Below are 26,405 nucleotides of genomic sequence, written 5' to 3' on the forward strand. Positions count from 1 at the left end.
GATGCCAAGTGTGTGTGTTGTGTGTGTGAGAGTGTGTTGTGTGTACTCAACTTGAAGCCTTCACTGATAGGTCTACTTGATATCAGCAAAACAATGAATTGACAAACACTGTAAGAGAAGCATATGTCCCAAGTGTTAGTCACAACTATAACCATCTGACACTAGGCATTAAGTTAACTAGCTAACACAGACCTTATATGCACACATTGTTTCTAGTTGTTTACAAGACGTGCATCTAAATACCTGCTTTTATTGACTTGATAAAAGGTGCGACCATGTAAGTATCTATTTTCTGTGACTGTGGACTTTTTGACTGCCTAATGTAGCCTTTATCTTCACATTCACGGCAATTCCTAAGACTAATATGTCTGTAACACGTTTAACCTGTAACCTAATTTATCAAAGAAAGGAAGCACTGTTGGCAAATCAGGTACGTTAACTAAATTCTGATTATTATTTTTTTTATCCATTACACGTCTTTACGCAACTTTTCAGAGGTAGAATTCACTGAAATACCCCAGTAGTTTTAACAAACATTAACCAACTTAATTCTAGATAAACATAATTATTGAATGCGGAACTATTAAATAATTTTCATTTGTATTCTGTTAAGCATAAACTAACCTTCAGTAAAGTATCCTGTTGCCTTGGTGACCGATGACGTCATGATGCGTGTTAGAATGTCTTTGAAGGAACGTGAAGAGTTGCTGTTCAATGGAACGCCGTTGCTAAGGAACCGCTGTCTGCTTTACTTCCTTTTTGTTTTAGATACAAGCAGGAACGACATCGATACAGTCCAGTACTAAAAGTCCTTACTATGATGTGTTTTATAGGATCACGTTTTGTTTGTTTAATGTTTGACGGCAAAGTAAATCAAAATAAAATAATCCTTTAATTATCCCACAACGGGGAAATTTACAGTGTTACAGCAGCAAAGAGCAAAGATTGCAAACAGAAAGTGAACACAATACAATTTAAAAAAAGAAAAATTAAGAATGTACAAAAAATAGATACTAAAAATAGATTTAAAAAAAAGAAAATGTGATGTTCAAAGCACAGTTGCCTATCAATGTTGTTTAAATGTACATTTTTTTAACTGGAGGTAATAGCCCAGCTGTATTTTATTTGTCTATGTCTCTCTGTGTTTTAATTACAGTGCACTGGTATTTTATTTTTGCGCGTACACTCTGATATTTACGGTAACTAGCATGACGACGAATTGCGTCATTCTGAAGTTACTAGAACGCTTTACGACACTGTTGACATTCGTTTGGTCCGGTGCGTATCTGCCTCAGGAGTTGTTTTCGCTATGGTTTAGTTTTTGGCAATAACCTGTTAATTAATTAAATGAGTGTTTTTGATTTATTTCGCGGGTTCTTCGGGGTACCTGGAGGCCATTATCGCGGCCGAAGGTAAGTTTAGTGAAGCTTCACATGTTTCACTCGGCTAAGCTAACAGAAGTTTGTAGGTGCTTGTACTCTGTTTGGTTACTTAAACAGCTTTGGTTAGAAGATTAGGGTTTTCTGTGCCAGGATGACCACATGGGGCCCCTCACATAGAGTAGTTACTGCTCTATTTAGGCTGAGGGTGACTTTTAGAGTAATACGATTGTGTACTTTGAAGTCTATTAATGTAACACTCTAACAAGATGTAAAGGTCCTTCTTTATGAATAATCAAATATTTACTGTTTTTGTGTCAGGGACCCCTTCTTCGATACAATGACTCATGATGAAGATGAAGATGATGAGGAGGAGGACGGATTCTACTCTGACGGGTTCCGAGGGGACCAGCAGGACCCCTTTGATGGGGACTGGAGGTTTGGCTTCAGCTTTGGTCCAGACGGGATGAGGATCCAGGAGCCTCCAGTCTTTGGCCACGTCCTCAGGGAGATGGAGGAGATCTTCTCCCAGCTGGGCCGGATGGATGGGCAGTCAGAGTCAAGACACTTTGGTATGAAAACTAAGCCCTGATCCAGGGCGGCAGTAGCTCAGTCTGTAGGGACCTGGGTTGGGAACCGGAGGGTCGCCGGTTCAGGTTCAAGTCCCAGGTACCAGATCACCTCCTGAGCACTGCCGAGGTGCCCTTGAGCAAGGCACCAAACCCCCTCCCCTCCATCAGCTCAGGAGCGCCCGCTGTGGGCCGCTCCATCACTCTGACATCTCTCCATTAGTGCATGTTCACAGGATCCTGTTTGTGCATGTGTGTGTTCATGACTTACAGAGTGTAAAAACTGAAATTTCCCCTTGCAGGAATCAATAAAAGTAAAATCTTAAAATCTTAAAATCTTAAATCTTAGAACTTTATCACCCCCTTACTAGACCTACACATGTTTATCTTCTGTTGTAGGTGTTCCTATGCTGCCACCACCTCAGGATGGAGACAAGAGGGGTGAAGGGGGGTCCAGTGGTAACCCCCTGAGAGACTTTATGCTCAAATCCCCTGACAGCAACACACAGGGACCCAGACCAGGGCCACCCAGAGAGCCCAGGAATGACAGCCACCCTTCTTATGAGTCACCAGAGCTTCCTGGCTGGACTCCTTTTGCAAAGGTGAACGTCCTTTTTTGTTTTTTTTTCTCTCTGCAGCAACATTGCTATTGATTATTCCTCTGTAACCAATGATTGTTCATGTGTCACAACTGTGTCGTGTTTATTGACAGTTCAATGATTTTTGGAAACAAGGGCCACGGAAAGCTCCAGATGAGCGAAAACAAGATGGAGGTCAGTTGCATTTTTGATCACTAAGTTAGAGAAATGAAGGATGTGATATTTGCCCAATGTCCCAACTTACTGGCTTCTCCCCCAGACCTGGACTCTGCAGTGTCCTCTGGGGGCCTGGATCAGATTCTGACACCACCTGCTGGTCAGACTCCAAACCAACCCAGGAGCAGATCCTTCTTTCAGTCAGTCATGGTCACCAAGGTGTTGAAACCTGACGGGGTGAGAGAAACAGTGAATCCGGATTTATTTATTTATCAAATGTTAAAGATGAACTGAAGATTTTTTGTTTTTTTTTATATTTTAAACACATCTCAAAAGAATTTCAGGAAACAAGTAGGCTAAAGGTTAGTGTTATTTTCTGTCAGAGCGTTGAGGAGAGGCGGACTGTTAGAGATGGACATGGTAATGAAGAGACCACAGTGACCCGCTCAGGAGGTGTGGGTACCCAGGAGGATGCAGACCATCACACTGTGCCCCTCACACCAGGTCAGCCTGTGTCAAACGACTGATTACTTTTATGCTCATTTTGAGTCTTTAGCCTGTTGTTGTTTGATCGAGCTCTAATGCATTCTTGTTTTTATTCCAGGTGTCCAACATCCATTTTCAGACCTGCGTGATGACGACTCGTTATTCTCTAAGTTCTTTCGAGGCTTTAAATAAAATGTGAAGTGGAGTAAAATGTGAAGAAAAAAAAAACCCTTCTCTGCTGTTTCAGTCTATGCGTTCTGCCGTAGAGCTTTCAGTTTTTGTAGCCTGTATCTGAATTTTTTAAACAAAACACTTGCATGACCTTGAGCTGCCAAAAATGAAAGTGTTTGTAAAGGATCTCTGGGCCTGGTAAAAAAAAAAAGATGACAACTTGATCTGCTACAGAGCACGCAGAATAGAAGCTGCCAATTCTGAAGACTGGTGATTCTATTGAACTGAGACACATCAGGGACTGAATAATTCACTGTCAAATATTTTATTTTTGGATTCTTTTTTGTAGCCTAAGCCTGTATGGATGTGAGTGTGTGGTATGTCCAATAAAAAGTCCTAATATATTTACAAAATGTTTTTTTGCTCTTGTTGTTTTTGACCACTTTAAGAGATACTTTGGGGGGAAGGGGGGGGGGCTGAATCATGGCAATATTTTCTGATTCAGCTTCCTGATTGTGTGACTTTAAAGAGTTTTCTTTTAGCACCAGTCACATCTAAACGTCATTAGCGTTAACGCAACATATTTAGATTTTTGAAGATCAAAATCCACTGCACTGAAAATAGTTATGGAAAGCTGATTATGTGGTAATGGAGTATTTGTGTCTTTTTTTTTTCAATCATGAAGAAGAAGTAGTTACACGCATATCACGTAGGTGCAGGGCAGTGAAAAAAATAGCAAAACTGAGAATTGGCTTCAAAAACCCAAATTCACTGAGAGATGGAGTCCAGCCATGACGTTGCTAATCCAATAAAAAATAAATAATAATAAAAAAAACCTTTATCTTAACCTTACCTAGGGCAGGGTGTTTTTTCTGCTTTTTTTTCTTTGTAGTTGTCCGGGGTTTTTTTTAATGCTATTTCTGCCAAAAATTGAAATAAAAAATAAGTTGAAAAAATAAAACTAAGAAAGAAGATAGGCCCGCTCAATTGCCGCAAAAAAAAGGGTTTTATTAATCAAAACACCTTTTTTTGCGGCAATTGAGCAAGTGTGCAGGCCTATCTTCTTTTTATTCAATCAATCCTTATTAAAGCTTCTCAAGATATGATATGTTCCTGCAACCGTGCACACCTCAAAGTATAGGCTGTGCATGGAGTTCCCTGTTGGTCGTTACCTCCAGACACTTTACAAAAAGAGTTGGTACGTAAACATAACACTGTTTTCATGTTTTCTACATTCCATCCTCTGGTCTTCACAAACAGCCTCTCTGACTGTGTCAGTGTGACCTCCAGCACATTTGTAGTTCATCAGCTTCAGTAGTTTAGCCTCCTCGGCTTACTTGATAAAGAATGATTGGTAATGCTCAACTCTACATTAAAAACATTCTAAAAGCTCTTTCATGCTGTAAATATCAAAAGAGTTGGCGAGGTGTTCCCTCTGAAGTCAGGTGTAGCGCTCGTCTTCAAAGTAAATCTCTAAAGGGAACATTAGCTCCACTCCCCTCCTGAGGACAAATTGGCAAGAACACAAGGGAGTCTACAAGACCATTTCAATCGAGCTGCTCTGGAAAATATTTATTCACAGGGTCTAAAATGTTTAAATTGAACCTCAAAGAAGGTGTCACGACCTTCTCACTCTTTAAGGTTGCAGAAAAAAAACTTTCCAAAAGGTCCAGATTGAAACAACATGATGACAAATAAGGAAAAATTTGAGGTTTTAATGTTTGTAAAAAAAAAAGAGAAAGCACCAAAGGGAATGTACTGTGGGTGCGTTTCAGACTTTAGGGTCACTGTGAGGAGTCTTCATTGTGTATTAATCTTGCCCCCTGACTTAACATTTCTTTATCTCTTCAGTGGCAGCATTGATTACAGGCATCGAAAAAATCTCGATGGAACAATCAATCTCGACACTGATGGTCTTTTGTTATACATTTAAAGTCATCAGTACTGATTTACATGTTTCAAAACCAAAGAAACAGACTGATCATGTCACACAACCCTGGTCATGCAGTATGAAATCTAAGGTATTCAGGCACTTTAAAGGCTTTTTGGAAAAAGGAATTGTACATTTTCTTGAACTTTACTTGCACTCTTTCATTGATTTTTGGCCAAGAATGCCAAGCAAGAGTAAGAGAGACAAAAGTGCCTGCTCATGTTTGCATTGAGAGGAGAAGACATGTGATGATAACCAATCAAACGGAGGGATTAATCAGAGCCAATTCCAACCAGGTGAGGTCACAGACTAACCAAAGCAGACCGGGCAGTGTCAAAACAACCTCTTGTGCAGTGGAGTGCTCCCGAGGTTCAGACATCAACATGTACCAAAAGATGAAACACTCTCCTCTCCTGCACTCAAACACATCTACACCTCCTCAGCCGGGCCATAAAGTGCATGACGTAGACAACTGCTCCAGTATGAAAGGGCAAACTCTGCTCCGTAAGGCAGACAGTGCAGTGCTGTGGGGGTCAGAGGATCTGACGGATGACAGCGTCCCGGCTCTGAAAGTTCAGCTTTGGCCCGACGGAGAGGAGGAAACGACGGGAATGGAGAGGCTGCTGAAGAAATGTCGGATCAGAAACAGACTGGTCAGGGAGTGTTTGGCTGAGTGTCTCGGGGTCTACATCTTGATTGTGAGTGTTATGATGCATTTTGAGGCTTCTTTTTTCTTACACATCAAGAACAAGCTTTCACACTTTAAAGTTGGTTTACCTGAAGCTGCTTATTCATTTCATGTTTTGCTCTTATTTCAAAGCAGCTAGTGCCTCCACTCAATGGATAACTGAGGACTTTGGCCTAAAACGGAGACAGACTGTAGAAATAGAGTTCAAGTGGGAGGGTGAGAGAGGGTCACGGATGGGTGAGGATGGGTGAGGTTAAAATGGGAGGGTACAAAAAGTGAGGGTCCTGCCCTCATCATTGATTTTGGAATAACCTGTGTTGTTTATTTGTCTGCTGGTTGTGTTTGTGTGTTCTGAATCCGTCTGTCTATCTGTCAGGTTAATTATCGTTTACAGCTGAAATCATAAAAGCGGTTCCTTAGCGATGATGGTCGTAAAAAAAAAGATGTTTATCTAAAGCTGCTCATACACCTGTGCCGGGACACAATAAACTTTTATATGAATATATATGTTTCATCAGATTTCTTTTTTTTTTTTTTTTTTTTTAAGAATTTCTCATCTGCAGTCTCATTGAACATTTTTGGAAACTTTTGTTTGTTTTTTTTGTCTGATCATTTTGGCCAGTTTTGTGGGTTTTGTAGTCTGAAATGTTTTTGAAATGTTCTTCCTAAATATAAGTCTCGTGTTTTGAGACTTGAGGTGGAAACTGTAGTTTTTAATCATTAATATTAATATTACTATTATTCATTAATTTTTCTCTGACGTAAACTTAAAAAAAAATTGGAAACTTTAACCGTATTGTTTGAGATTCCAGTCCCTAAATTTACATTTTACTCAGAATTTTTTTTTTTTAATTTCTCATCTGCCATTTCATTGAACTTTTTTCAAACTTCTGTCAGAAATATACGTTTGTTTTTTTTGTCTGATCATTTTGGCCAAATTTGAGGGTAAAATAATTTAGTCCGAAATGTTTTGGACATTTTATTCCTAAATTTCAGTCTCATATTTTTAGACAGGAAACTGTCATTTAATTTTTATTTTTTTGTCGGAAGCAAACTTTTAAAAAGTTGGAAACTTTCGCCGTACTGTTTGAGATTCCAGTCCCTAAATTGAAGTTTTTTCACATCTGGTACTCAGATTTTTTTTTTTTTGTTGCATTTTTGAATATTCAGCTCATGCGGCTCCTCGTCTCTTGTTATTGCAGCTGTTTGGATGTGGCTCTGTTGCCCAGGTGACCACAACAGAAGAGAAGAAGGGACAGTACCTATCCATAAACCTGGGTTTTGCACTTGGAGTAACATTTGGGATCTTTGTGTCACGAGGAGTTTCAGGTAAGATGAGATTTAATATAACACTGCAGAACAGATTCACACATTAACGTCTGTTTACAGAAAAGTTTGAAATAAATATGTTTTCAGTCGGGGTAGTGTGAAAAAAAGGGACAGTATCATAGTTTATGCTACATAAAGGTAGCATGATCTGACAGTGAAATACTAAATTGTGGGTGTTCTCTTTTAAAGGAGCTTCGTACTTTATGACAGCTTGAAGAATCATGGCACGAGTGAATGAATTATTTTAGATCAAAGTTTTTATTTGAGCTTTAATGGTAAGTTGCAAATGAAGACTTTGTAAAATAAGGATAAAAAAGAGATTTGACACTTTCCCTTCCAAAAGTTTTAAACTACTCTTCCTTCTACCAGAGTTAAAGTGACCAAACCCTTCTTATCCCACCTATTTTTTCCACTCCTTGTCATTTTGAAACAGACCCTAAGCTGTGCACAACCGCAGGTTATTTTAACATTAAAGTATGTGACGATTTCAGGAGACTACAAAATGTATCATTTGAATTTTAAACCTGAGCCTACATTTGACTCAATCCCTCCTGAGGTGCCCATCTGAACCCGGCGGTGTCTCTGAGTTTGTGTGTTCTGGGGAGACATCCCTGGATGAAGCTGCCTTTCTACGTCTTCTTCCAGCTGTTCGGAGCTTTTCTAGCTGCAGCCACAGTTGCACTGCAGTACCACGGTGAGTTTCTAAAAAAGGGATCAGGCTAAGACACGGACTGAGTAAATGTTTTTTGTTGCAGATTAAACCGAAGAATGGGATTCAGCACTAAGCCCAATAATTCATATAGAAAATCAGGGCACAGGCACAGATGTGTTATCTCACAGGATAATGTCCAAAAACAGTTAGTTACTTCATATTCTGCTAATCTAAAAACATCAGTGAATTATTACACATACGGTTTCACTTCATATTTTTGGCATAAGGATTTTTGTTTTGAATGATTGACCCATTTTCCATTATTTATCCTGGAGAAGACACGTATCAACCAAAGCCACTTTGAGGATCGTTGTGGGATTTTTAATATTGGTTTTCTTTAAAATAAATTAATCGTCTATGATGTGATAAACACCAAATACAAGTGCTTGTATTTGGTGTTCATCACCTTCCTTACTCTTTTTTTTATTTTAAAAGACTGGTATCGGTACGTGTTATTTATATGTATTTTGTGTGTGTTTTGGTGAGCTGTTTACAGATGCCATCAGGGCGTATGGTGGTGGACAGCTTACAGTCACAGGGCCAACAGCCACAGCGGGCATATTCTCCACCTACCCATCTGACTACCTGAGTGTGTGGGGAGGAGTCGTGGACCAGGTCAGATATCATCACTTCACACTCCATCAGGCTGAATTAAAACCACAAAAAAGAAATCAAATCTGTCGTCTGCCGAAATAAAGACACGATGTGGCGCAGTCTAGACCTAGATCCGGCCGAAGATTTCTGGCTTTTAATAAGTCAGTTGTTTCTTACCACTGTGACTTTTGCTGCTTTGCTAAAGTGCTCATGATGGATAGACCGGGTCTTTGTAACATAACAATAAGTAAGGTCTTTTACCTGCTTTTTGTAACATAACAATGAGTAAGTGTCTCCAGATAACACTTGTTATGAGTTGCCGCTATACAAATAAAAATTGATTAAATTGATTGATGATAATACTGCTTTCTGTTGTCCAGGTGATAGGCACCGCTGCCCTCCTGCTGTGTGTCCTGGCACTCGGGGACCAGAGGAACACCTCCCTCCCTGACAGCTTTCAGCCTGTACTGGTGGGTGCAGTGGTGCTGGTTATCGGCATCTCTATGGGCTCCAACAGCGGCTACGCTCTTAACCCAGCCAGGGATTTTGGACCTCGGTTGTTCACGTACATCGCCGGCTGGGGAGTGGATGTTTTCAGGTCGGGACAGTATGAAGACACGTATCTCTTTCTCCACATGAACACCTTTCACAGAAAGTCTGATTGTGTGTGACACTTGTATCTCTTCAGGGCTGGAGACGGTTGGTGGTGGGTGCCCATAGTGGCTCCTTGTGTCGGTGCTCTGCTGGGGACTCTGATCTACCAGCTGATGATTGAAGTCCACCATCCAATCCATCAGCCTGAGCTACCCAGTTCATGTCAGGAGGCCACTGAAAGCAAGATGGGTGTGGAGCTGAAGGGGGTGGAGCCAGGCTGTGATAAACCCACCAAGAACTCCAATTTAGCTTAGTTTAAAAAAGGAAAAATCTGCTGTGTATTCTGACGTTAAAAAAAATAAAAATAACTAAAGATCTTTGTAAATATGTGTGATTGATTTACTGGAACAAATGTGTCTGATTGTTGGGTAGAATAATCAGAACATATAATAAACAACTAAATCCAGTTTCCACTACTTCAATCAACAACTAGGGATTGGTTTGAAACTGTTATAATAGTCCCTACAGCAAGATCATAACGGGACCCCTTCACCATTTCTCCAACACCACCAGCAGAAAAGAGAAGTTATCTTATCCTAGTAAAGAAAACATGCCAAAAAAAATTCACAAGATAGATTGGAATAAATGTTGCACAGAAACTCATAGTCCCCACAAAGTGAGCCTGAACGACTCCTGTGCTCCTCTCTTCAGCTCCAGGGGGTTTCTATTTGTGGTTTTGAGTTAAATTTCTCACATTGGATGGATGCTTCTGAGGTTTTTGATGATCCTTATTTTCTGATCAGTTTAAATTCATCTAGTACTTATATACGTACCTTACATCAGCATCCGAGCATTTTTAGCATTTTGCTGAGTCATACTTTGGTGAATTCATAAACATGGACGCTACAAAGACGACAGCACTGCAGCTGTTTCTGGTATTTGTGATTTTGTCCAAGCCTTCTTGCTTTCAGTGCATTTAAGGCGGGATGGGTCATTTTCTCCAGATATACTTTTTGAGATTTTGTTTGAAATTGTCTTTAGGTCCTGACAGAAATTAATAAAACTCATGTTCTCTGAAAAAGGAACCTAGAAAATCAGTCATCTGTAACAGTTGTAAGTCTGTAAAAACTTCGACCAATGTCTGCCACGAGGTACCAATCTGATGAACCAATCACACGCCTCCCTGTCTCCCTGCTCCATGCATGCACAAGCCCACACTCGGAGAGCATGTAAGTGAGGGGGCGTGGCTTCTGAGGGATCACAGAGGGGAGGGGGGCGGGAGTAGACGAAGCACTGAGGGAATGCTGTTTTCAAAATCATGCTAGTTTTTGAAAATGACCAACCCTGCCTTTAATCAAAAACACTACAATATTTATTTAAGCCTAATCTATGTATATCCACAAATGACATGTTGCAGAAACTGCTTTGTCACATGAATTATATTGAACTTAATTGTTACTCACATCTTCCATTGTTCTCTTTAATATAGTCACTTAGATGCTCATTTTCTGAGTTGCTGTTGGGATTATTGTTTATAAAACATGGTACCACGAGGGGTTAATGCAGCCTAAATGATTTTACTCTTCCATTTGAGAGTCAGACACTGAGTCTGCAATTTTCCTGGACTATTACCTTGAATATTTCTCTACTAAAACTGTGCAATCTGTTGAAAACTGGACAATATTTATACATGAACCATGCAATATCTACGCTGTTAATCCATCAGTGTATATTTGTAAATATTGTTTATATTCTCAATGACCTGCACTTGAACATTACAGCTTATTACTACTTTATTATTGCTTTCACTTGGTACTTATGCTTATTATATTGTTATACTATTTTGATTTGATTTTATATTCTGAACTTATCTGTACTTCCTACTGATTGTTGGTGTTATGAGCAACTGTAGCAAACCAATTTCCCCCTGGAATTAATAAGTCATTTCTGATTCTGATTCTGACAATCTGCTGGCAAGACTGTAGGACATTTCCAGTTCATTAAATCTAGTGAACTTCTGTAAACACAGCTCTGTATGCTTCAACGAGTCAGCTGCACGAGTCATCCGTCTCTCTTTTTTACACATTTATTTTCGAAACAGCACAAAAGTGTATGGCATTTCAGCAAGCAGACCACAACCATGGAAAAGAAAATGACGTGAAATCTTCAACTATTGAGCTATATAAATATGATATCATGACATATAAAAGATACAAACAAACAGAATCCACTCAGACCTCCATCACGTGACCTTGAAGGCTGCTTTTTGAAACATAGATAAGAAATGTGAGAACAGCAAGCACTGATTCTGTCGATAAAAAAAGAACCGTCTCAAAGAGATAAAACATTTGTATTCATACACATTAAGACAACACGACCCCCACACTCTGCTGTGTAATTACAATGTATAGCTACCTCTTTGGGGGGGGGTGGACCTTTTTTCTTTTTAACCTCAAATTGTCTGGGGAAAAAAAGGGGAACAGTACAAGTACAAATACTTTACGTATTCACATTATCATAGCAAGATACTAAAACCAGAACGCTTTCCTTTAGTGTCATTATATGTATTTACAAGGCAAGACTCGTACACATTTACTACTGGCAGGAAACCTGACCTCTCTTCTTCTTCTTCTAGCTTAACGATTAACAACATCACACTTTTTTTTCACACACAACACAGGTTACACACCTCCAGTAACCTCCTCTTTGCCTTCAGAGATTCTAATCTCACGTCTCTGTTGCAGCCACATTGTCCAAAAAATACCAACAGCAGTGATGTGTTTCGTATAAATAAATATTATAGCAACATAAAAAATCAGTGTCAAATTCTCTACACACTCCCCCTTCATGCTTTAGACGTCTTGTGATATTAGCTCGAGGTCAGTTTTAACCGCCTCTGGAGCTGTTAGAACTGATCTCATGCTGGGAAAAAGTAGGATGAGGCAAACGAGTATGAATATTGAGAAGACGTGAAGTAGAAAAATATCGGCACTACAGCGGTCTGGAGTACGGTGGGTAAGGTGTGTAACATGATAAACAGGCAGGTGGCTGCAGGCGGTGCAGAGTGACTGAAGTGAAGGGACATGACCTTTATGACACAGTATGGCTGATATATAAATGCTTTACTCTGGGAGCGGGGTGGGGGGCGGGGTCATTTTGAGAGCCTTTTCCCTCAAAGAGTCTCTCACAGGTGTGTTCAGTTAGTAACATGATCAAACATGCAATAATTAATTGCACAGAGGAGGTGCCATAGATCAAGTAAAACTGTTTGTGGGGGCTAAAAACAAACTGCGCAGGAAGCACGTGCTTCATCTCAGGATCAACATTCATATTTTTTTTCAGCCTCTCGTCTCCCGGCTGAAGATGACCCGTCAGTCTCAGAGGACCCGCCCACCCTCTACTGAGGCTTGTCCGTTTTGTGTGCGGTGAGGAAGGCCATGCCGTGGGTCCTGAAGTGGGTGTTGAGGTCTGAGGCCTTGTCGAAACGCCGTCCGCACACCTTGCAGCCCAGGTTCCCGTCTCCGTCCTCGCCCTGCGCCCCCGGGGAGCCGGCGGGCGAGCCATCGGGAGAGCCGTGGTGGGCGCGGGGGGTGCCGCGGTCGGCGTCGCTCTGGGTGTCGCGGACGCGGTGCGTGATGAATCTGTGTCTGCCGAGAGAGCCGGCCGACGCGAAGCAGACGCCGCACTGCAGGCACTGGAAGGAGACGGTGTCGCCGCGATGCTGCGGGATGTGGCGCTGGAACTCCGCCCCGTCCTCTGTGGAGAAGCCGCAGGGGATGCAGCGGAAAATGTTGTCTTCCTCCTCCAGCTCATTCGGGGCCAATGATGTCGAAGCTACAGACGCCCTGGTTCTCTTAGCGGGACCTGTACCCTCCTCCCCGTCCTCTGTGGCGTTCTCATCTTCTTCTCCTCCTCCTCCTCCTCCTCCCCGGCCTCCAGGAGGTCCCACCTCCCCATCTTGTTCTGAGGAGCTGCCTGGTCCTTCTCCACCTGTGGCCGCGCGCTTCCGGGTCATTGGGGGACCCTGAGGACACAGAAAGGGAGAGAGACTGAATATTTTCAGAATAGTTTAAAAACAATGTGTCCAACTTCCACACTTATTAAGGCAGTGGCTGAAACTGAAGCAGGTTTGTGAGCATTGAATATCTCCTCTTAGAATAATCATTTTACTGTTTGGTCTTATTGAGTCTCTTGTTTGTAGTGAGTTTATAAGTTCTGTATTTGTATAGCATAACTGTTTCTTTATTTATATATTTATTTCTCGTTTACTGCACATAGTTCTGTTTACATCTGTCCACTTATATCTACTCTTTTTATATTTTGTATTTTAAGTCTAAGCTTTAAGTTGTATTTAAATTGACACTTTATATTTTAGTTTAAAATGTTTCTTCTACTTGCTCTGTTGTTAATGTACTGCTCTGTGTGCCTTTGAATTGCCCCCCCGGGGACAAATTAAGTTTTCTGAATTTGAATTGAATTGAATTGAATTTCTTTTAGTCTTATAATTCAGTTTTAATCCTAAAGTCCTAGCCAGGGACAGGGGTTGCAAATTAGCCAAGGCTAGAAACTTTTCTGCATGGCATCTACTTTAATAATATATGAAGCAATGTTTACTGCATGTGTCCCTGTTAAATAAACAAATAAATAAATAAAACAAGATACATATTATGAAGGTCAATATACAACCTAAATACCTAACACTGACCCCACATACAAAACACACTGCTTAAAAAAACAAAGAAACAAGCGTAAGAAAGCAACAGAGGCTCGTACATCCCTCCTCATCCTCTGTACAGTGCTTATTACTGTATAATATACATTTATGACACAACATTCAATTGACTATAGAAAATAATGCATTCGTTGCAGTTTGAAGTACTCTGCCATCAGAACTGTGACAAATAATTTTGTTCTTTGGATCTGGGAGGGGGAGGGGCTTGTGGACTTAATTGGGCTTAGTTCAGACTAGTAGAGCGTGGAGCCACACAGTCTTTTGACCTCTCTTTTTGTATAGTTTTGGATTAACGTGTATCTGTTTTTTGTTTATTTTTGTTTAAGTAAACATTTAAACTTTGATCATTTGGTCCTGTGGATTTTTTGGATGAAAATTACGTAAGAGAGGAGTTTTGGGAGCGTCAAGCTACGGCTTCATTCAGTGGAAACGTAAAATTCCCATAGTATGGGAAACAGTGTTTCCTCTACGTTTATCCATTAGAAGGGGAGACCTGGTCCTTGTTTCAGAACACATCTCAAATAATACTAACTAAATAAGTCAACTCAAACTCCCTGGCTTTTTAGAGAAACATAAATTGGTCAATTTGTTAAACTTACCCTAAACAAAATAAAAATACAAATCTGCTCAGAACAACTGGAGTCAGGAGACAGCTTTAGACAAACGTCTGTAAATACACAGAGAGAAGTGTCTGAACTCACCTGTCCGTCTGTGGTTCTGTGATGGAGCCGGACATGTTTGTCCAGTAAGAACCGACTGCCAAAGGTGCGCTTCCCTTCTGTGCAATATCTGAAAAAATGATGCACAACAGAATGCAAGATTGTGTCAGCTCCAGGCCTTATAAACACAGACTGACCATCGCTCGATAGTACAGTTTTAGCAAAACACTGAAAATGAAAGATTTAAAATACACATTAGCTTGAAATCTCAGGTGACTCACTGGCAGTGGAACACTCTCTTGTTGCCCTCGTGAATGACTCGCTCGTGACGTCTCAGGCTGGAAGACGTGCTGAATGTGCCTCCACAAATACGACAGGGGAACTTTGGACAAACACATAAGACAGGCAGATAGAGATAAGATTAAAAAAAAGATATGTTTCAGTCTGATGGACACGACAGGCAGGAAATTAACTACAGGCTCCGTTTTTTGTTTTGTTCTTTACCGACCACATTGTCAGAAATAGTTTCCACCTACAAAAAAAAAACCAAGGTGCTTTGATTCATATTTGGTGCTGAGAAAATGAAGCGCCCTTCTGTACTACATTAGTTTCAGTACTAATCAGATCAAATCAAAAAAGAGAACGTGCGCCTCACCTTGCCGTGCTCCATCTTCACGTGACTCAGGTAGTCATCGTTGTCAGTGAAGGTGGTCTGACACTGCGGGCAGGTCCACTCTGTCTGGGACGGGGGTTGACTGCTGCTCCCCGGGGCCTCATAGTCCTCGTCATCGTCCTCCTCCTCCTCCTCCTCCTCCTCTTCCTCCTCCTGATCCCGGCCCCAGTCCTCTCCGTCCGAGTTGTCAGGTTTTCCGGAGGATTTGGATTTGAGGCCTGAGGGGCCGGACGTCGTCGTGGGGGCCGAGGTGGCGTTTGAGGAATCGGTCTGAGAGTCTGTTTGTTTGGCTGCAGGTCCTCTGTGAGCGGTCTGAGAGAGGGGCGTTACAGAACAGGCAGCTATTAGCAAAACCAATCACTCCAACTGGGACACAGAAAGACAACCTAAAAACACACATTCATGTGACCAAAATTATATCTGTACTTGGTATAGAACTTAGGACAAGGTCACTAGGGAGGAACCTTGCTAAGGCCGATACAAGAATTTGCTGTATGCCTTTGTTGACGCCACATTCGCCGTGGAAAGCAATGAACGGGCAACACATAAAGGCAAGGGGGGCAGGTTCATGATAAGCTTTTATTTTGAAAATACTTGATTGGTATTTAATAATCACAGAACAAACCTTTATATGCTCCATCATAGATCCTTTCTGAGCGTAGAGCTTCGTGCAGTCAGGACACTTAAACACATGCACTTTCTGCTTGGCTAAATGAGTGTCAAAGTGCATGTACAGCAAGGGCTTCTGGGTAAAAACCGTGTCACACATCACACACTTGTAGATCATTCTGCCAGAAATAGAAAAAAACACACACACAAAATTAGGGATGTATCACCAATCATACGGTACAAATGTCCAATGTGTATTTTGGATAGAAGTAACTCGTACTTGGCCTGTCCTCCGACAAGTGACGGGTGCAGGGTGCTGATGTGGCTCTGGGCGCTGGGGGAGGATTTGAAGGCCATGGGGCAGCTTGGGCACTTATGGAAGACCTCGCAGTGAGCAGTCTGAATGTGGGACTTGATGGAGTTCAAACCTCCAAAAACGACCTGGCAGCTTGAGCACCTTCAAGAAGTTGTCAAACATAGTTTAATGTGTTATGGCTCAAAAAATCAAGATAACACATTTCAACATATTTAAAACTGCCTTGGCAGTCTAAATATTACATGTAGAGCAGTTCATTTCACACACATGAATGATGCTTTAAAGGTGCTTTTTTGAGCATAAAACAACACTGCAACCCAAATGTCTGATTTTTTTCAACCAATCAGATTTATATATATATATATATATATATATATATATGTATATTAGTGGGGATGCTGGTGGCTCAGTGGTTAGTGGGAAGCGGGCGGCCCAGGTTCAAATCCAGTGTGTGGCTCCTTTCCTGCATGTCATTCTCCACTCTCTCTCTCTCTCTCTGATTTCCGACTCTATCCACTGTCTTATCTCTACATTAAGGCACAAAAAGCCCAAAAATAAATCTTAAAATATATATACATATATTAGTGGAAGCTCTATAAACGGAAATTATAATTATTATTATTTTTTAAGATTTATTTTGGGGCTTTTTGTGCCTTTATTGCAGAGATAGGACAGTGGATAGAGTCTGAAATCAGGGAGAGAGAGAGAGTGGAGAATGACATGCGGGAAAGGAGCCACAGGCCGGACCGGAACCTGGGCCGCCCGCCTGGAGGACTACAGCCTCCACACATGGGGTGCGCACTATAACCACTGTGTTACCAGCGCCCCCATTGTAATTATCATTGACATAATAATAGGTCTTCTTAAGGAAAGTGTCTCCACACCTGTACCCGATGCGCCTGGCAAAGTGCAGGCAGGCCTCCTCCAGGTGAGTCTGGAAGCTGGCCTGTCTGGCAGTCCCACCACACTCCGGACAGACATGAGGCGCTCTGTGTTTATGGATCCTCTGGTGGGCGGATACGGCACACGAGTTGGGCAGCATCATAGGAGGCGAGCACTGCGTACATGTCTGAAAAAAGAGGGAAATAAAATAAAACAAAGCGCTCATTAATCGCCAGCATTTTGAAAGATCAGGAAACTGTTGCATGAGAGAAACAAAGACTCACAGAGTTAGGAGCAGCTCTGATCTGCTGGAAGTGAGTGACCAGTTCAGCCTTGCTGTTGAATTGTGTTTGGCACTCTGGACATTTGAAGTTGTTGTACTGCAGCCCTTCTGCCTTCTTGCAGGGAAGAGGCATGAGGGCTTGGGGGCCCTGAGGCGCGCGGCGGACCTGTCGAGGCTGAGCTGAGGCAGCGGGAGCTGAAGCGTCCTTCATGGGGCTGGAGTTAGCGGAGGCTGCAGAGCCTCCGGTCGTGGTGGAGGGAGAGGAGACTGGAGGAGAGGAGGACGAAGAGGAGAGCAAGCCTGGTCAGCCATAGGTGGGAACAGAAGAGACAAATGGGACGTGGTCAATGAAGATGATGAAACATGATCAGAGTACATTTCTTTGGGGGGGGGGGGGGGGCTCTCACTGCTTTCTATGCTAATAATAAATGTGTGAATTTTAGATATAGAACAAATCATCAACACATAATACACTCAACTATTTTGAGTAATATGTTTTAAAGAGAAAAAGATCTGAGTCATCACTTTTCAATTATTTCTGGGGGGTTGTGTATTTATGTAAAATTTCAGGATGTTGCCATTGAGAGGCCCCTTCATGAGTAACTGCGTTGGAAGTATTCTCACTGTTCTCTGACCACCTTTCACAACGAAAAAGTGAATTGATGAAATAGTTGACGGATGGCAGCACTTGTATGAACGTTCACTCGATGTTGACTCCAAGGCCTCAAACAGATTCTGCAGAACTTAACTACAAAGTTAAGATACAAAGTGAAATGATCCTCATAGTTTTTTTCCATTAAACTTTCTTGAAGAGTTAACTGTTTTCGAATTCCATCATGTGACTACTTTTATCATTACTGTACTTTTTTATTATTTTGAGTGGTATTATAAATGTAAGTGAATGTGAAACATGGAAATATACTGAAGCTCTGAATGGAACAGAATCAGCAAACATCGTATTGTTGTAATAAGAAATTCATAGATCTCATGCATCTTATCATGATGAAACTACAACTCACACCCTATTTCTTTCACTTCCTTTATATACTTTTACTTGAATATCTTTAGGTCACACAGAACAAGGTTTTTCAAGGACATCCCATTGGACCTCAGGCGATTGAGGTGAGTTGTTTTATGATAAATGCCATTTTCTTTTTGGAAAGACTGGTTGAATTATCTTAAAAATATACAGCTGTTTAAACTAATAGCCACAGTTCACTCACCACCGATGGGTGTAATGTCCTGCTGTCCAATCATCTGCTCCACTGTCACAGGCCTCATGACCAGGTGTGAGCACTGCATGACCAGCCCGCGCTCCTTGTGTTCCCGGGCGTGCAGCAGCAGGCTACACTTGTTAAAGAAGGCCAGCCTCTTAGCACAGTGGTTGCAGGTGACTTCGATGCGGAGTGATCGTCTGTCGTAGTGTCGAGCCAGGCTGCGCTCGAGAGCGAAGGCATCTCCGCACTCCAGGCAGCGGTACCCTGTGGATGGGAGCGGGAGGCCCCACTCAGGAGGCGGAGGAGCCGAGAGGTCCGGCTTGTAGCTCGGTAGAAGGTTTTTACTGTTCAGGATTTTGTTAAAAGCCTCGACAAGGCTGGACTGACTGCGGGAGATGACGGCGCCTGTGCTGTTGACGATGGAGGCCGGTTTGTTTTGCTGGAGGGCGCCGCCTATGATGGTGCTGCTTCCTCCGTTAGCCGTCTTATTAGTGGCTGTACGTACACTGATCCCACCGGCAGCGACAGAGAACTTGGGAGAGGATGACACAGTGGGAGTTGCAGGCAGGGCGGCAGACTTAGTGATGCTGACGGCAGTGGCAGAAACCTTGGTCTTGTCTGATGCAGCCATCTTGTTCTGGACCTTTGTGGCGGCAGCTAGCATGACGCTGCTGGCTGCGAGTGTAGACACGGGCAGAGCGTTGAGAGCACTTACTTTCTGGGAAGTTGTTGTCAAACCAGAGGAAGAGTCGGCTTTTTGGGCCTTGTTTCCTAAAACCTTACGCTCCCCAGTTTGAGATTTAGAGTCCAAACCTTTCCCTGCTGCACCACCTTTAGGTGCTACTCTTGTGACAGTTCTGGTGATTCCGCCTGTGGAGGTTTTTATTGTTTTGATTCTGACTTTTAGGGGTCGGGATGGAGCTCCGGCAGCAGCAGGCGCAGCACCACCTGTTTCTCCTCCATCAGTCACCGGTGCTTTTTGCTTTCCATTATCTACTTCCATCTTCTCCTCACTTGTTTTTGCATTTTCTCCCTTGTCAGATTTGCCATCAGCCACCTTCTCAATCCCATTCCCAACCTCCATCTCCTCCTCCTCCTCTTTGGGCTCCCGAAGTTCAGCCGGAGGTGGAGTGGAGGCCACTGCAGGGCTGGAGGACCTCTTAGAAGCAACTTGAGCAGTTGATTTTGGCATCTCTGGTTCAGGACTCTCTGGTGAGTCTCTCTCCTCGATGACATGTTCTGGATGCCGGTCCTCCAGCTGGGGATTCTCTATTGAGCTCGACTGGGGTGTTGATGACGTCTGAGACGCCCCTGAAGGAGTGTCCCCAAGTTTGGGGTGAGATGCAGTCGAGGACGTGGGCTGGGCTGAGACGGAGTCGGACTTGTAACGTCGGCTCAGCTGAGTGCAAGTCGGGGAGTCTGGGTTCTCTTGGATCACCAGTGGACTCCCCAAGTCAGGGTCAGAATCCTCCTCCTCCATCTGCTGATGCTGGAACCCGCCAGGGCCGCTTTTAGAGGCTCCGTTAAACGGCTGAGACGAGTGCAGCGGGTGTGCTGCAGGTGCAGACGGTGGAGTTGGAAGCAGAGGCTTGGAAGGTGGAAAGAAAGGCGAGGCTAGTCCAACGGGTCCACCTGCAGCCAGAGGAGACGAGCCAGCTGAGAGAGAAGACGATGAAGGTAACGATGCATTGACCCCGTCGGCCCTCTCCTGGCCTGAATCCTGCTGTTGCTGGTGTTGCTGCTGGAGAAGCTGCATCTTCCTGGCCCGGCCCACTGGATCTCCTGACCCCTGTGCTACAAGCGGTTTAAGTCTGTTGAAAATGTTTCCACCCTGTTTGTGAGACTTTGCTGCACCAGAACCTGCTGCCTCTGAAGAAACTTTAGGGGTGTTCATTGACCAGGGTGCCCCGTTAGACTGGGTCTGGCTGAGGGGAAGGGGTGTGGAGGCACCAGATGCCCCAAAACCGTTGTGGTTGAGAGCCTCAGATTCAGCAATCCCAGGGGCACATGCACCCAGTCTAGGACCCACGTCGACCCCTGTGATTACATCAATAGGGTCCTGGTCCGCGTCTCCCTCTCCTCCATCTGAAGGCTCGAGGCGGACTTTATTTTTCACAATCACACTAACAATGGAGGTGTCAGACTGGGGGTCTGACGGGCTCGGTGGTCTCAAGGATGATCCCACCACGCTGTCTGTCTTTCCCAGAGGTGGCCCTGCCGCTCCATGGGGTCCCTCTGCCTCATCCGGGGCAGACTGGATGGCCTCTTTGGCATCTATGTCAGGTATGTCAAATGCTGCCAACAGGTCATCGAAATCTGGGGTCTTCATGTCCCCCATACCGGGATTAACTCCTGTAAAACATAAAGTCAAAGATATAGTATCAGGAGGCAAACACAACACACAAAGCATGAATCCATCATCTCTGACTCTGCCTACTAAAACCATGATCATGAAAATATATATCATTCGTTAACAGGCGTTTATATGTTGACCTTTTATAAGTAAATTCCTCACAGAGAATATCCTGCACCGTTATTTGACAGAAAGCTGCATCTCTGTTGTTTTCAGGAAAGCTACCTAAACAACAAGGATCCTACTGTAGCATTTCTGCTAGCCTGCTAGCCCGCTAGCTAACGGCGATTCTGCATCCAAACCCCTCCTCTGGAAACAGGATAAAGCACTCGTTTTCAATGAATGGGAAAAAATATTTCATTAGTGCTTTGTTTTTGTTGCATGCTCGGCGTTATAGTTGTTTAAGAAACCGTTCAGGCAGGGTTAGAAACCTCTGTTCCTCCCCGGCTGAGGCTGGCTAGCTGTGGCCGCTGAGCTCCAGCCACAGAGAGAGAGAGAGGGAGGGATAGAGAGAGAGAGAGAGAGAGAGAGAGACAGACAGAGAGAGAGCGAGAGAGAGAGAGAGAGAGGGGTCATTTAGCTAACAGGCTAGCAGCGTTCGCCATTAAAAAGCAACTGGATCTGTTTTCTGAGGTATGGTTTGACAGCGGTAACACCTCGGTGGTCGTAGGGGTCGACGATGTCACAGAAGAGGATGGTTTGGATGGGGATATACGTTTTAATATTTCATGTATCTTTGGTTGTTTACCTGGATATGCGATTCCCGACTATCCTAGCTCGTTTGCAGCTGAAAATGATGTCTTCCCGTCACATGACCAGGTACATCCTATGAAGCTCTGGAAAAAAAAAATGCATGGAGGATGCTGCAAACACGGTTATTTCTTTCAACTCTGCACGGTTTAAAAAACACACAGCTTTCATTTTAGACTATTTTGAATTATCATGCAAAGCCATTTCCAGGTCAGTCAAAGGTCACTACACAAGTTGTTTGCATGTTTTCTTCATGCTCACACCAATGTCAACACTAGAATCTGGAGAAAAGGACTAAACCAAAGACATCGTATTTATACATAGCTTTTATTGCAAAAACACACAAAGACATGACAGGTGTGTGGCTAACTGTTTAGGAGCCTGTCATCACAAATCGTTTCTCCTTTGTTCATTCATCAGCAAATTACACCAGGTAGAGAAAATGGGGGGGGGCTATATTTTAAAGAGGATATCAATAAATGTTACTTGGCATTCAGATTTTTACACTAAATAATCCTTAAGTTGGTGCTTTTATCTGACAGAAAACAATATTAAATGTCAGTGTGATGTCTCGTGCTTGGACCATCTTCTTTGTATATTTAAATCCTGCGTTAGTCAGCAATTGTTCAGTGGATATTTGAAGCCGACTTGCTCCTCATTTCTTCTTCTCTTCATCCTTTTTACCATCTGGCTTGTTTCCTGTCTGGGAGGCCAGGGAGCCCATGGCGTTGCGGATGGCCTCGTTGTTTGGGTCGACACCGGGCAGGTTCTCCAAGACGCTCTGAAGAAACTCTGGGTCTTGCATCACATCATAATCATCTTCCTCCTGACAGATCACAAGAGGGAGACAATTGATAAGGATTGATTAGTCTTTGTTCTACAAAGCAGTACAAATAGTTTTGATTTTATACTGTAAATAATGTTGAGCTTGTATACACAATAAAAGCTCATTACCTCATCCCTAACCAAACACTGCCAATGCAAAAAGTGAACCCGTCTTTTACTTCCATCCCCTCCTTTTCTACTGAGAATACACTAGTGCCAGCTGAGCTCCGTTTAAAGACTGTTATACAGTTTTAAACATTGTATGTTGACTCACCTTTGCTGAATCTGCTGTATCCATGGGAGCTCCTGTGTCCATTTCTCCATACTCTGTTTACAAAGCAAAGGGAGAAATTAAGGCATTATGTCAGTAATTCCAACAAATACGAGTGTGACTATTAGAAATAACAATAGCTAAAAATGATAAAACAATCAAATGGAACTCACCTCCTCCAGCAAGAGACATCTGCATGGCATAAGCTATCTGCTCCTCCTCTGTCATGCTGCTGAAGTCAGGAAGCACTGCTGCACCGCTCTCAGGCTGGGATACCGACATCTTCAACAAGGCCTCCTCTGATTCTGTGCAGAAATCAAGCCAAACTTTGAGAAGGACTAAAATGTATAATCCCATATAATCCTAATATTTATTTGATAATAAGTGCATTCTCTTAAGTGCAAGCAGCTACTTCATTTACCATCAGCGCTGGGTGTGGGCACGCCTGCTTCAGCTGCAGAAGCAGCAGCAGCTCTGCGAGCTTCCTCTTCCTGCCTCTGTCGCTGCTCCTCCATTGATACACGCAGGGCCTAAAAAACACAAACAGAGACTTTAGAGAGAGAGAGCGAGAATAAAAAAGCAAATAGGGAAAATGAGTGGGCGCAGGTGGCCTAGCAGTTAGGTCCCGCCCCATGTAAGGAGCCACCAAGCAGACTGCCTGGGTTCAAGTCCGACCTTTCCTGAAAGTCATTCCCCACTCTCTCCCAATTTCTTACTTACCCAGTGTCCTATCAAATAAAGGAAAAAGCCTCTAAATAAATCATAAAAATAAAGTACCAATAAAAACCCTGAAATCTCAGTTTTTAAATCCTTGACTATTAACACTTTTTGCTGTTTACCAAAATGTGGGAGCATGACGGGAGGGAAATTCTGTAGAATCCTAATCCTAGGATAAGATGCAAACATAAGATATATTTCTGAAAATGTACTCCATAACATAATCCTTAAAAAACCGTTATACATACTGGCCTGTTTTAAGGAAGCCCATTGCCTATTAATGTTTTCTTTACAATACAAATACTTTACTGCTGTTTTTTTTTTATATTCCACAATCCAGCATCACATAGGCTTTCTGCATAAGGATTCGTGGTTTCTAACCTCAGACTGGTTCCAAGGAAACTATCCAGTTAAATACGTTGTGCAAACAGCAACACATATACGTGTATTAGTGTAAACATTGGCTATTTTTTTAAATCAGCTGATAATTATAAAGTAGCTTTTTTTAATATAAGATGCTTCACTATAAGTATGTGTTATCATAGACAATATTTCTGATGGGAAGCTCGTCTATATAATTCTTACCAGGGCAAGCTCTGGATCAGCACTGGGATCTACACCAAACTCAAAGTCACTAGCACCAAGACCCATCATAGAGCCTCCTTCACCAGCCAGGATGGGAGAGGAGAGCAGTGCATCAGCCAGACTGGGCCCCGGAGGGACTGTGACCAGGTGGGAGCCAGTCCCCTCTTTCCCATTTAGAGTGTTTATAAATGCAGTCAGCTTCTCTGTGTTCACCTCCTGAAAAATTGTGACAAAAGTTGTTCAAAACTCAATCTATGAATGGATACATGGAAATCAAGAGAACACAATAATAATACTCCAAATGATTCTGCCTTAAGACAATTTTTTTGAAAGAAAATCCGAGAACTTCTTACCTCCTCTCCAAAGTTGATAATATCCACATTCACTTTCTCTTTTTTCAAACGCTTTGCCAACTTAACAAGCTGCATGAAAAAAGATGAAGGAAAGGACATGCACACAAATAAAGTGATTTTTAAAAAGTTGTTTTAAACATTAGCATCAATATATATATACATATATACTGTACATTCTATATATTTGTATTATATTAGTCTATATTATATAATATTTCATTATATTACACTATATTGTTCATATTGCACTATATTATATTATATTACATTATATTATATAACTGCACTCTGCATTACTGTGGTACAACACTGCAACTCTTCTCTGCTGTTTACATTACTTGCTGCTATTTATCATCATAAAGTCACTTTAATCATCACTTGTCACTTTATCTTGTCATTCTCTGCAAATACTGTCTCAATTCTCAATTCCCTGCATAGTTAAATTCATCATTCATTTTGTACTGTATATACCACCTGTTTTTATTTTTATTTATCTTATCTATTCTGTTTAATGTGTATTTTGAGCTTTCTTGTCTGTGCTGCTGCAACGCCCGAATTTCCCCTCTGGGGATCAATAAAGTATTATCCTATAAATTGGTTGTAATGTACGCTTATCTATTTTTAGGATTGGCAAAAAAAACTTTAAACTTACATCTTTTTCATTATCTTCCACAGGACTCCCAACAAAAGCGATGATCCTCATCTTGTGGTTCTTTCCTTGTCTGTGTTTTAGGGCCAGCTAACCAGAACAAAACACAACACAAATATATGAATTTAAAGACGGCAGCCTAGGAGAGCCAGGTGTACAAATCAAGTTCTTGTCAGGTAGAGCCCTTCTGTAAAGTTTGGAATTAATAATTACAGCAAGAAACCTCCTGTATGCTTACATGAGCCACTCTGATGCCTGTGCAGAAGCAAATCTTTCCTTTGGGCTGGACAGCATGGAGTTTGGACAGTATGCGCCCAGAATCTGGAGTCAGTGTGGTCAGGACCTCGCAATTACTGCAAGACAAACATCCAGAATCATCCATCATTTCCAACTATGAAAAACAAATCTACTTGTTGGTGTTATTATGTGTGAAGAGGATAACTACAACTAAGAGAGGTGTTGATATTACTTTGCCATTGTGATGAGGCCCACATTGTTTTCAGGGTTGCTTCTTGTTTTGGAGTGGCAAACGATGTTGACAGCATCTTGTTGAGCCTGTAGCCTCGTTGGTAGAAAATCTCCATTTCTCATGTATTCACTATTGTCCACACTGAGGGGGAAATATTACACTTATCTATCCAGCTGACATGTCATTCACATATCAAACAAAACACAATAACAATATAGCAAATAGTTCATGTTAGTACGACGTCTCAGTTCACATTCACAACCAACAACACCTGGAACAGTCTGTGTCGTCAACAGATGTTGAGGGTTACAACATTAAAACAACATTAGCATGGTTGCTAACATTAGCAAGCGTTTGGTCGCAAGACGAAACAATCCAATTAACAGTGATGTCAGTTGTTTATTTTATTTCAAGGCATCACGTCACCAATAACAACATTAATGAATACGGACGAATACGCAAAAGCGAAATAATGACTTTATTTAGACCGTAAATGTGAGCTAACAGTGGCTACAATGACTCAGCCTGGTTGACACTACGTTAGCACGCTAACCGTAAAAAGGTAATTTATGATCCCAGATCACATTTATAAATTCTATTCTCAAGTCCACCTAAAGGAATTAATATTTCACCTCTTCGTATGAATGGCTACTCAAGAAATAAAAACTATAAAATGCATTTAATTGAGTACTTACCAAACCATAGTACTTTCAAGCCCCATTTTGAAAACTTCTTGTTGCTCTCTGTAACAATCTAACAAGCTCAGCGGTGATTGGACAACGACTAAACTAAGAGAAATCTGATTGGCCAAGGGAACCGTAAAGGACAAAAAAACGAATGTGGTAGAAAAGAGTA

At 42.2% G+C, this 26,405-nt stretch overlaps 4 protein-coding genes and 1 non-coding gene across 8 annotated transcripts; 2 read left to right on the top strand and 3 right to left on the bottom strand.

The window, feature by feature from the left end:
• Positions 1–1,230: 1,230 nt before the first annotated feature.
• On the top strand, positions 1,231–3,773 carry hax1 (HCLS1 associated protein X-1). The gene is made up of 7 exons (XM_061059935.1): positions 1,231–1,412; positions 1,701–1,951; positions 2,348–2,550; positions 2,661–2,721; positions 2,807–2,940; positions 3,087–3,207; positions 3,308–3,773. The coding sequence occupies exons 1-7, from the start codon at positions 1,348–1,350 to the stop codon at positions 3,379–3,381; spliced, it is 909 nt and encodes a 302-aa protein (XP_060915918.1). The 5' UTR covers positions 1,231–1,347; the 3' UTR covers positions 3,382–3,773.
• Positions 3,774–5,647: 1,874 nt separating this feature from the next.
• Positions 5,648–9,674, top strand: aqp10b (aquaporin 10b). Its single transcript, XM_061059859.1, has 6 exons — positions 5,648–5,988; positions 7,181–7,307; positions 7,864–8,001; positions 8,516–8,634; positions 8,994–9,211; positions 9,302–9,674. The coding sequence occupies exons 1-6, from the start codon at positions 5,674–5,676 to the stop codon at positions 9,519–9,521; spliced, it is 1,137 nt and encodes a 378-aa protein (XP_060915842.1). The 5' UTR covers positions 5,648–5,673; the 3' UTR covers positions 9,522–9,674.
• Positions 9,675–11,279: 1,605 nt separating this feature from the next.
• On the bottom strand, positions 11,280–21,818 carry znf687b (zinc finger protein 687b). 4 transcript variants are annotated; one of them, XM_061059299.1, is made up of 10 exons: positions 21,680–21,818; positions 18,585–20,930; positions 17,363–17,661; positions 17,081–17,265; positions 16,161–16,337; positions 15,897–16,059; positions 15,254–15,583; positions 14,880–14,980; positions 14,641–14,728; positions 11,280–13,231 (listed from the first exon to the last, which is right to left on the bottom strand). In XM_061059299.1, the coding sequence occupies exons 2-10, from the start codon at positions 20,914–20,916 to the stop codon at positions 12,605–12,607; spliced, it is 4,302 nt and encodes a 1,433-aa protein (XP_060915282.1). In that variant the 5' UTR covers positions 20,917–20,930; positions 21,680–21,818; the 3' UTR covers positions 11,280–12,604. The 4 variants fall into 4 exon arrangements, with proteins under 4 accessions (XP_060915282.1, XP_060915283.1, XP_060915281.1 ...); XM_061059300.1 differs by lacking the exon at positions 21,680–21,818 and adding an exon at positions 21,157–21,428; XM_061059298.1 differs by lacking the exon at positions 21,680–21,818 and adding an exon at positions 21,072–21,428.
• Positions 15,690–15,825, bottom strand: LOC132991728 (small nucleolar RNA SNORA13). Its single transcript, XR_009676241.1, has one exon. It is a non-coding gene; the product is annotated as a small nucleolar RNA SNORA13 (small nucleolar RNA).
• Positions 21,819–21,989: 171 nt separating the features above from the next.
• LOC132990828 (26S proteasome non-ATPase regulatory subunit 4) lies at positions 21,990–26,350 on the bottom strand. Its single transcript, XM_061059305.1, has 10 exons — positions 26,246–26,350; positions 25,551–25,691; positions 25,320–25,434; positions 25,085–25,171; positions 24,433–24,501; positions 24,080–24,295; positions 23,199–23,307; positions 22,951–23,082; positions 22,781–22,833; positions 21,990–22,507 (listed from the first exon to the last, which is right to left on the bottom strand). Exons 1-10 carry the CDS (start codon positions 26,269–26,271, stop codon positions 22,337–22,339), a joined length of 1,119 nt encoding a protein of 372 aa, XP_060915288.1. The 5' UTR covers positions 26,272–26,350; the 3' UTR covers positions 21,990–22,336.
• Between the last annotated feature and the right edge of the window lie 55 nt (positions 26,351–26,405).

This window comes from Labrus mixtus, chromosome 16 (genome assembly GCF_963584025.1).
Source record: "Labrus mixtus chromosome 16, fLabMix1.1, whole genome shotgun sequence".
In the NCBI taxonomy this organism is placed as follows: Eukaryota; Metazoa; Chordata; class Actinopteri; order Labriformes; family Labridae; genus Labrus; species Labrus mixtus.

Coding starts and splice junctions, on each gene's coding strand:
- hax1 (XM_061059935.1), top strand. CDS start 1,348: ATGAGTGTTTTTGATTTATTTCGCGGGTTCTTCGGGGTACCTGGAGGC. Junction 1,413..1,700: donor GGCCATTATCGCGGCCGAAG/GTAAGTTTAGTG, acceptor TTTTTGTGTCAG/GGACCCCTTCTTCGATACAA. Junction 3,208..3,307: donor CACTGTGCCCCTCACACCAG/GTCAGCCTGTGT, acceptor TTTTTATTCCAG/GTGTCCAACATCCATTTTCA.
- znf687b (XM_061059299.1), bottom strand. CDS start 20,916: ATGGGGGACATGAAGACCCCAGATTTCGATGACCTGTTGGCAGCATTT. Junction 16,060..16,160: donor CTTGTCGGAGGACAGGCCAA/GTACGAGTTACT, acceptor TATTTCTGGCAG/AATGATCTACAAGTGTGTGA. Junction 13,232..14,640: donor ACAGAACCACAGACGGACAG/GTGAGTTCAGAC, acceptor CTGTGTCCTCAG/GGTCCCCCAATGACCCGGAA.
- LOC132990828 (XM_061059305.1), bottom strand. CDS start 26,271: ATGGGGCTTGAAAGTACTATGGTTTG. Junction 23,308..24,079: donor CTGATCCAGAGCTTGCCCTG/GTAAGAATTATA, acceptor TGTGTTTTTTAG/GCCCTGCGTGTATCAATGGA. Junction 23,083..23,198: donor GCCCACACCCAGCGCTGATG/GTAAATGAAGTA, acceptor ATTTCTGCACAG/AATCAGAGGAGGCCTTGTTG.
- aqp10b (XM_061059859.1), top strand. CDS start 5,674: ATGTACCAAAAGATGAAACACTCTCCTCTCCTGCACTCAAACACATCT. Junction 7,308..7,863: donor TGTGTCACGAGGAGTTTCAG/GTAAGATGAGAT, acceptor ATCCCTCCTGAG/GTGCCCATCTGAACCCGGCG. Junction 9,212..9,301: donor TGGGGAGTGGATGTTTTCAG/GTCGGGACAGTA, acceptor GTATCTCTTCAG/GGCTGGAGACGGTTGGTGGT.